The sequence below is a fragment of the Piliocolobus tephrosceles genome, chromosome 11 (genome assembly GCF_002776525.5).
Source record: "Piliocolobus tephrosceles isolate RC106 chromosome 11, ASM277652v3, whole genome shotgun sequence".
NCBI classification, from domain to species: Eukaryota; Metazoa; Chordata; class Mammalia; order Primates; family Cercopithecidae; genus Piliocolobus; species Piliocolobus tephrosceles.
This window is the reverse complement of record NC_045444.1, coordinates 50,339,846-50,350,007: the sequence shown is the minus strand read 5'-3', so window position 1 is coordinate 50,350,007 and position 10,162 is coordinate 50,339,846. Positions and strand designations below refer to the sequence as shown.

The 10,162-nt window shown below is 36.9% G+C and overlaps 1 protein-coding gene across 2 annotated transcripts in view; it reads left to right on the top strand.

Annotated features, from left to right (window-relative positions):
- GRB14 (growth factor receptor bound protein 14) overlaps window positions 1-9,252 on the top strand; it is a 136,868-nt gene extending 127,616 nt beyond the window's left edge. For both annotated transcript variants that reach the window (XM_023217504.2, XM_023217505.2), the window contains 5 exons: window positions 4,575-4,691; window positions 4,782-4,854; window positions 4,970-5,057; window positions 7,545-7,638; window positions 8,889-9,252. In XM_023217504.2, coding sequence (XP_023073272.1) covers window positions 4,575-4,691; window positions 4,782-4,854; window positions 4,970-5,057; window positions 7,545-7,638; window positions 8,889-9,035 — 519 coding nt within the window. In that variant the 3' untranslated portion in view covers window positions 9,036-9,252. The remainder of the gene's footprint in view (window positions 1-4,574; window positions 4,692-4,781; window positions 4,855-4,969; window positions 5,058-7,544; window positions 7,639-8,888) is intronic.
- Window positions 9,253-10,162: the final 910 nt, after the last annotated feature.

Here is a 10,162-nt window from a genome sequence, read left to right as displayed (position 1 = left end):
GTTGAATATTGGCCCCCACTCTCTTCTGGCTTGTAGAGTTTCTGCCGAGAGATCTGCTGTCAGTCTGATGGGCTTCCCTTTGTGGGTAACCCGACCTTTCTCTCTGGCTGCCCTTAAGATTTTTTCCTTCATTTCAACTTTGGTGAATCTGGCAATTATGTGTCTTGGAGTTGCTCTTCTGGAGGAGTATCTTTGTGGCGTTCTCTGTATTTCCTGAATTTGAATGTTGGCCTGCCCTGCTAGGTTGGGGAAGTTCTCCTGGATGATATCCTGTAGAGTGTTTTCCAATTTGGTTCCATTTTCCCCCTCACTTTCAGGCACCCCAATCAGACGTAGATTTGGTCTTTTGACATAATCCCATACTTCTTGCAGGCTTTGTTCATTTCTTTTTCTTCTTTTTTCTTTTGGTTTCTCTTCTCGCTTCATTTCATTCATTTGATCCTCCATCACTGATACTCTTTCTTCCAGTTGATCGAGTCGGTTACTGAAGCTTGTGCATTTGTCACGTATTTCTCGTGTCATGGTTTTCATCTCTGTCATTTCGTTTATGACCTTCTCTGCATTAATTAGTCTAGCTGTCAATTCTTCCACTCTTTTTTCAAGATTTTTAGTTTCTTTGCGCTGGGTACGTAATTCCTCCTTTAGCTTTGAGAGGTTTGATGGACTGAAGCCTTCTTCTCTCATCTCATCAAAATCATTCTCTGACCAGCTTTGATCCGTTGCTGGTGATGGGCTGTGCTCCTTTGTAGGAGGAGATGCGCTCTTATTTTTTGAATTTCCAGCTTTTCTGCCCTGCTTTTTCCCCATCTTTGTGATTTTATCTGTCTCTGGTCTTTGATGATGGTGACGTACTGATGGGGTTTTGGTATAGGTGACCTTCCTGTTTGATAGTTTTCCTTCTGACAGTCAGAACCCTCAGCTATAGGTCTGTTGGAGATTGCTTGAGGTCCACTCCAGACCCTGTTTGCCTGGGTATCAGCAGCAGAGGTTGCAGAAGACAATATTGCTGAACAGCGAGTGCACCTGTCTGATTCTTGCTTTGGAAGCTTCCTCTCAGGGGTGTACTCCACCCTGTGAGGTGTGGGGTGTCAGACTGCCCCTAGTGGGGGATGTCTCCCAGTTAGGCTACTCAGGGGTTAGGGACCCACTTGAGCAGGCAGACTGCCCCTTCTCAGATCTCAACCTCCGTTTTGGGAGATCCACTGCTCTCTTCAAAGCTGTCAGACAGAGTCGTTCGTGTTTGCACAGGCTTCTGCTCCTTTAGCTGAGCCCTGTCCCCAGAGGCGCAGTCTACAGAGACAGGCAGGTTTCCTTGAGCTGCTGTGAGCTCCACCCAGTTCGAGCTTCCCAGCGGCTTTATTTACCTACTTAAGCCTCAGCGATGGCGGGCGCCCCTCCCCCAGCCTGGCTGCTGCCTTGCGGTTAGATTGCCGCAGACTGCTGTGTTAGCAAGGAGGGAGGCTCCGTGGGCGTGGGACCCTCCCGGCCAGGTGTGGGATATATTCTCCGGTGTGCCGGTGTTATAGCGCAGCATTGGGGTGGGAGTTACCCGATTTTCCAGGTGTTGTGTGTCTCAGTTCCCCTGTCTAGGAAAAGGGACTCCCTTCCCCCTCGCGCTTCCCAGGTGAGGCATGCCTCGCCCTGCTTCAGCTCTCGCTGGTCAGGCTGCAGCAGCTGACCCGCACGGATTGTCTGGCACTCCCGAGTGAGATGACCCCAGTACCTCAGTTGAAAATGCAGAAATCACGGGTCTTCTGTGTCGCTGGCACTGGGAGATGGAGACTGGAGCTGTTCCTATTCGGCCATCTTGCTCCGCCCCCAGATAAACATTCTAAACTGCAATTTCTTCACTGTATTTCCCACTCTATGGAACATAAAAGAACCCTACGCCAGACACATCTGTTACTGCTTTTACTATAAGCTGCCTGTGTGACTTTGGTCAAGTCACTGGTGTACTGCAGTGTAAAATGAGGGTGATGGTTGTATAAGCTAGAAACCATTGCATTTCTGATGTCTGTAGCTTTGTATAAAGCAAATGAGAGAATAATATCTGAAGAAATTTTGTGCCTTCTTGCTAATGGTGGCACTGTAAGTTTATCTAAATCCTTCAAATGGGATGATACTCGTTGTCACCTAGCCAGACAGCCTGAAAAACCATTTTATGTGCAGCCTCACTAAGAATGAGTAGATGTGATCTCAAAGTGTGGGCTGGATAATCCAGGGTATACCCAGACCTATTTTTTTTTCTTAAAAAGAAAGTCATGCCATTAAAATCATGGACCCCATTTTTAGGGCCTGCCCTGTTCATCTCCTAAGAAGGAAGAGCTGGAAAAGGGGACAAGTGTTGGAGAAATATAACCAACTCTGAATGTTATCAACATTGCTTTTCTATGTGAAAGAAACTGAGCTGAAAATGACCTTTTGAGTTTGTCAGACTCCGCTTTACTCCCATTTCTTCGTCCACCAATGATAAACTATTAATTTTTCATCCACTACCTGCCATTCAGTAGAAAACGTTTGCTGTAGTCCTGTGTTTTCCCTTAATCTAGTTAATGTAGCAAATGAAAACGTTCCTTATTTGTAGTGTCGTCGTCTTATGTATGTCAAGTAAATAGGGAACACAGGATCTTGTTTTATTTCCTGGCCTGCTATACTAGAGGGAGAAAAATAGGACAACTGATTATGTTTATTTTTTTCTTAATATAATGGTATTTTTATGTTGCCAGGGAGTTGAGATTACAGAACCTACCTTGGCATGTAAAGGGAGAGATATTATAAGGATAACGCTGTTATGATTGAGGAAACTTACTCTGCAGTTTGGGCAGGTGGATGCTTTTCATTAATGTCAGCAAAGCACAAGTACATCCAACTGGTCTGCAGACCTGCACAGAAGCTCACGGGGTGAGAAGGGCGAACTAAGGTGTGACAGCAAATAGAGATTACAGAGACAGCATCTGTGTGGAAAGAGCAGCTGTCAGTTAGAAAGGCTCCTGTAACAAATGAAAGATTGCATGCCAGATCTCTAGAAATACAGATGAACCATAATAAGATTGTAGGCCACTACAGCATAGTTTGAAGAGAAAATTACGAATGCTAATAAAGTGGAATATGTGATGCAGTGATAAAGGAGTCCTAACGTTTTTTGTGGATAAGGTTTTGTTTGAAGCCCACATTTGACTATAGTCTATGTAACCAAGCCAGGTATAGCGGAATCCACATAAAGAGAGATAAAATGTTTTTAAGCCAGGGGGCCCCAGATGCAGTCTGGCTAGTAGTTTACTATTATAACTCCACTTTGGGTTTTGCTGTTCTATTAATTAGTAGAAAATAACTGTTATTTTCCATGGGTGTTTTTAAATTTTTTTCTTTTGGAGAATTTTAATTCCTTCTTGATATTGTATGCACCGAGTGGGATTCTTGACTAGGGATTTTGACAATGGTCTTTCTTAGGATTCGTGACTTGTTGTGGGATGGCATACTTGTTAAAAGATGGTTGTAAAGTAGAGCCCCAAACAAACAAACAAGAAAAATAAGATCCAGGTTTTGCATATTTTACTTTCAACTCAAAGAATATAAATACAAGAAGTAATTAGCGAAGACAATGACTTCATCACTTGTTTAAACTAAGTTCTTTGAAGTTGCCTTCTATGAGTTTATATTCAGGCTATTTTTGCAGCCTGCATGTGGCCAAGTGTATTCTCACAAGATGAAAATGTGTTCATATGTTAAATCATGGAAATATTAAGATTATGAAATTATCGGGATTATTCTTTCTCTAAATTTTATTTTCTAAGTAAGATGAAAGTTGATGTGATAAACTTTTAAAATACATATTCTAGTTTGCTCCATAATAAAACTCATTAAAAATATTAGTATTATTTCTCAAGAGATGTATATCAATCTGAGTTATAACTTTTGTGTATCTTGAATCTTAAAAACTAGTTGCTTAATAAGTAGATGGATTTGACATTTAATTGATGACTGATGGATCTCAAAGCTTAATGGAGAGATCAATTCAGAAACAATGTATCTTTTTAACCATAGGAAGAGCTATTCCTTTCTAAATGGAAGTTTTCCCTTTTTACTAGAGAATATGAAAAGATAAGTTTGTTTTAGAAGAAATACATACTTTAAAAGCTTTTAATCTGTTTATTCAACTCTTCAGTTACCTTAACAAATTACCATTTAGCTTATTTAACAAAAATATTTTATAGTGCCATTGTATCTTGAATATGTATTTTCTTTTTTTTTTATTTTATTTTATTTTTTTTATTATACTTTAAGTTCTAGGGTACATGTGCATAACGTGCAGGTTACATATGTATACATGTGCCATGTCGGTGTGCTGCACCCATCAACTCGTCAGCACCCATCAATTCATCATTTATATCAGGAATATGTATTTTCACTTTAAATTTTCTGCTAGCCACTTTGGGCACCGCCTTCCAGAATGGAAATGTACTGCCAGAAAAACACTGAGAGAAAAACACTGAAATTGACAAGCACTTTCTATTTCTTTGAAAGATAACTTTCAAATAATATTTTCATGATTCAAATGTGTTTCTTTTTTCCAGAGAAGTATATCAGAGAATTCCCTGGTAGCAATGGACTTCTCAGGCCAGAAAAGCAGAGTTATAGAAAATCCCACTGAAGCCCTTTCAGTTGCAGTTGAAGAGGGACTCGCTTGGAGGGTACAAGTAGCTTCACGTTCTTCAAAATATTTATGATTTCAGTTTGTTTCACCAAAAAACTTGAGATCTGTTTCCCCCTTCCTTGCTCAGAAAAAAGGATGTTTACGCCTGGGCACTCATGGTAGCCCCACTGCCTCTTCACAGAGCTCTGCCACAAACATGGGTATGTCTGTTCATAGTCATTGCCACTAAGTAGACGGATAGACGTGGAAAGGACATGTAATGAGATTGCAGTCATCTCAAACAAAGCTTTGCATTCATCCATCTTATTTCTTTAGCTATCCACCGGTCCCAGCCATGGTTTCACCACAAAATTTCTAGAGATGAGGCTCAGCGATTGATTATTCAGCAAGGACTTGTGGATGGGTACGTTTGGTATTTTTAATTTTGAGTACTTGTGATTTGGATTTCTCCTATAAGCAGTAATTATTTATTCCACAGCCACAAAGAGTTCTTGATTTGGGCTTATCATAAAACAGAAGTGACATTGTTCTGTAAATGAGGTTGTCATTGTATTCTAACAGTATCTTTATTATACCTGGTACATAGTGTGTACCTGGTATTTTTATATAAATGAATAAACAACAGAATAGAATATCTTGTTCTTAACCAGTGATCACTGATGTTACCCATTATGTGCTGATTCTAGCATCTCAGATATCAATTGATGGGGGGAAAATGAACTTGTTTTTAAGTGTCAATATTTTTATTTGAACATATGATTTCAAAGTATGGTTTATATTGTGACGTTATGTCACCTGTTGTATTTTTTTAGGCATGATGCAATGTGTATTAAGTAAAAAACTGTTTCGTATGGGTTTTGAACACTTATTTTTTTTCTGTTTACATCCCTATTGTCCTTTCTCTAAATTTTAACATCTTAAAGTAATATAAACCTGTGAAAAGAGTACCTTTCAACTGTTTCTCATGTTGTCTTTTAGTGGGGTACCATGGAATTCAAAAGAGAAATGTAAAATATATTATGAAAGGTTTATAATGTGAAGAATTTTATTTTTCTCAAATTACTCGATGTTTCAGATATTTTCTATAATACTGGCTGAATTCCTTTTCCAAATGCAGTACAAATGAGGGAGGTTGTATTGTGGTTTAGATGATAAATGAAATCACTATCAATTTAAACAAGTGGTAATGGGATCTTTTATCTTCAAAAGTTGACTTCAGATAATGACAAGGTTTCGAGGTGATTTAATACTGAAATTTGGATAAAAATGCTTCTTCACATGGAAGATTATTAATAGCAAGTACAGCATTTCCCAAGACTGTAAATAAGATATTTTAATGTGTTTCTTTGCATGGAGTGCAGTCTTTTTGGATATAAATTTGAACAATCAGTAGAATTACAATCTGATGAAACCAAGAAAATAAATGAGTCACAAAGAATTATTAAAATGTTTTGAAGGATTATAATTTTCTTTATTTCTGAGCCAAGTATTTATAAAGTGAATGAAATGATCGTATAAAAATGATAATATTTTATTTTTAATATTTTTGGTATTCTTTTGGAGAGGTGTGATGGTGCCAAGTGATCCACTAGGTGGTAGTGGTGATCTGCTTGAGACTGGGAAGAGAATTACAGCTTGATTTCCCAGTGAAACGCCCCTTTGTCCCATTTCCCAGTGATGTAATGTCGGAATCTCACACAGTGCAAATGAAATGGATAACCTCGTCAGACATCTGTGATGCTTTAAATTTGGCTGCCTCTTGGCCCAGGCACAGTGAGAGTCGTATTGGATTCACCAGTGGGGATCATTTACACAGTGTGTTTACCAACAATTAATACAAAACTGGTTTTGCATTGCACTGCCAGTAAGTAAGAATCTACTTCTGGCAGCATTTTTCTCTTAGGCCATTAGAGGCCATGTCTTGTTTTTCTAGCCTGACATTATAGAGGCTTTTCTGCTGCATTCTTCAAGGTTAAAGTATGTGTTGATCGGATGTTTTTTTTTTGTTTGTTTGTTTACTTAAAGTATTTTGCTTAAACATTTGATAAATAATTTCAAGACTTTTTTAAAACGATATATTCATTTCTTTCTTGCTCTTGTGTATGTAACAGTTAAAACCAGAATCAAAAGAAAGGGTATCCAGTATAGAAGAGGGGGTTATAATAAGATAAAATTTCAGGCCAGGCGTGGTGGCTCATGCCTGTAATCCCAGCACTCTGGGAGGCTGAGGCAGGTGGATCACTTGAGGTCTGGAGTTTGAAACCAGCCCGGCCAATATGGTGAAACCCCGTCTCTGCTAAAAATGCAAAAACTAGCTGGGCATGGTGGCATGTGCCTGTAGTCCCAGCTACCTGGGAGGCTGAGGTGGGAGAATTGCTTGAACCCAGGAGGCGGAGATTGCAGTGAGCCGAGAGCACTCCAGCCTGGGTGACAGAGTGAGACCCTGTTTCAAAAGAAAAAAAAAATTCATTCTAAATTCTTACCTTCTTTCAAAGCTTAACATGACCCAGAAGGTAAAATAACAATATGCAAATGCCTTAATCTTTAGGCAAAATAGTTACATGTGAATACCCAGTTTCCCAGTGCAAAGAGAATGTAGCACCAATTGTTGATGCAGACATAACAGTGTATTGTTTATTGTGATCAAACAATCTGACAAATGGGTTGTGTATTTAGCCTATTAAAATTACATTAGCACCAATGTCAGCTTTATAGCACAGATTATGTTATACCATATTGATTGCCAAGTTGGATAATCCCACCCATTGAATACATAGTAAAGGAGTCCCCAGCTACATTTATGCATACCCTTCTTGAATTTGTTAACACTATAGTTCTATGAAATCCATGAGTAAATGTAGAAACATTGAAATTCCTTCTCTCTCTTTAGAGTTTTCTTGGTACGGGATAGTCAGAGTAACCCCAAAACTTTCGTACTGTCAATGAGTCATGGACAAAAAATAAAGCACTTTCAAATTATACCAGTAAGTAATTTGTGATTTCACATTCGTATATTAGAAATGATCTTAATGCATAAGCTTTTGATCTTAATGCATAAGCTTTTGGAAACTTTGGTTCTCTTTTGGTCTTTTTATTAAATATAATTTGGGAGCTTGTGCTTTGATTATAGTTAACTTTGGCAGAAATGATTTTATGAGCCTGAATTAATATAAGAAATATGGGAATTGTAAAAATTAAATTTTCCCTTTTCTATGAAATATGATTTAGCAATATTGTATAGACCCCATGCCACCTATTGTTAAAAGGGCACTAAAGCTTCTTTCTCCCGAATTCTACTAACGGCTCTTTAGAAAACATTACTTGAAAGCCCTTTCCCCTCTCTTTTCTCAAAATTTTTTGTTTTGTTTTTAATGCCTTTGGCTAGAAACAGAGATTCTATGGAACTGGTGAAGACTGAAAGCACTCTGAACACATTTTTAAAAGTTCTGTGATTGGGCTTCTCTGTGGCACACAACTTGCTTTGGGATTTCTGTTGCCTCTGCTGCTGTGTGTCTGTGTGGGTGTGCATATATGTATGTAATGTGTGTAGTATATTGGAACTGAATGGTGTGGAATGAAGATTCAGTCTTTTTGGAAAGGTATTCCATAATATTGCTAAATTACTAGTGCATCCTTTTGAATTGCCTCTTTTTGGAATTATCCAAGGGCTATATAAAGTATCCTCTCTACTTCTTTTATTTTGTGATCAATGTACTAGCAAATATGAATTGTTTAGTACCAGAAGACTTCCCTGATTTAAAAAAAAGACAACTGACAAAATGACATTCCATTAGCATAGTATGTGATTGCTTCAGAATAAATCTACTAATGAAATTATGTAAATATTCATTTTTGTGGCTAAGTAGATAACATTTAGAAAAGCAAATTAATTTCTCTAAGTGGGAGCATTAAAATCTTCATTTACTTTTACTCGGAATATTGTAGATTTCTTGCATTGATTCAAAATAGTCATACTGTCTTTACTAACAGAATGTTGGGAGAATTAGAACTAGATGAAGTATAGTAGCAATGCTTATCCAGGGATCAGCTGATATTTCTTTTAAATGCAAGTGATGTTACAAAAAACAAGTAGATAAGCCATAACATTCTTTTCACTGTCTTTTAGTTTGAAAAACTTGGCAATTTTGGCATGTGGAGATAGTTTGCAATCGAATATGATTGCCCTTCTGTGTAATGTACCCTCTTTACTTATTTGTTGCTTTTCCTTCTGCAGGTAGAAGATGACGGTGAAATGTTCCACACACTGGATGATGGCCACACAAGATTTACAGATCTAATACAACTGGTGGAGTTCTATCAACTCAATAAGGGCGTTCTTCCTTGCAAGTTGAAACATTATTGTGCTAGGATTGCTCTCTAGCCAAACCAGAAGTGACTTATTAAACTATTGAAGGAAAAGGACTCAAGAAAAATAATAAAAGACCATAAATAAGGTTAAAAACGTTACCATGTGAAAAGAATGTATTTTACCTGCAAGTTACAAAAAAAAAAAATAGTTTGTGCATTGCAAATAAGCAAAGACTTGGATTGACTTTACATTCATCATTTAAAATTCATTAGTTAAAATTAAACCTTAGAAAAAAATTGACTTGGTGTGTTCTTGTGTGATTTTTACATTACTATAATATTTTCTTCAAATATGCATATTAAAACATCTATCTCCCTTATTTACTATATAGCAACATCAGAATTCTCAAACACAAAATATGAAATAAATTGAGGGTCAGAAATAATTATTTGTGCACTAAATTTCAATTATACTATTTTTTAATGTTAAGAAATATGATAATAACTTATCAATTAAAAGAAACTATCCACAACCTATTAATGAAATTAAAAACTATTTTGAACTATATATTTTCTGGGTTTATGATCTTCTCAAAATGAAATCATATTTTGAGACAGTAGCTTTAAACCATTTTGAAATATGTTGATTTTTTTCCAGGTAATTTAAAAATATTATTCAATAGTTCATTATAAAATTTATACTGGTATTGTACCCATTAGTGGCATATTGTTCATTGTATTTTCTTCCATTCATTTAATGATTGGCTAGTACTACTTGTTTTTAAAGAAGTAATTAAAATGTAGAAGAGATGTATGTAATTTGCACACACCTTCTCATGGTATATAATCTGTGACAATGTGACATTGTTACTTTAACATTTCACACTTGCAACTTTCAGAACACTTTTTGGATCTTTTCACTAATAGATCATTAACCAAATCTATAGGTGAAATCAAAGATTCACAATCTGTAGGGATACTAATAGGGAAATCTTTGTTTTTGTCTCTTTGCCTTCCCCCTTTTCAGTTTCTTACCAGGCAATATCAAGAAGGGAGCCAAAGATTTTGAAAACTTGAAATACTAACCTTCCCTATCACTTCGTTGAGACCATCTGGGAATAGTTTTAATCTAAAAATGATTAAATGATTCTTTATAAAAATGATTTTATGATTCTTTTGTTCCCATTTTTTTGTGGGAAG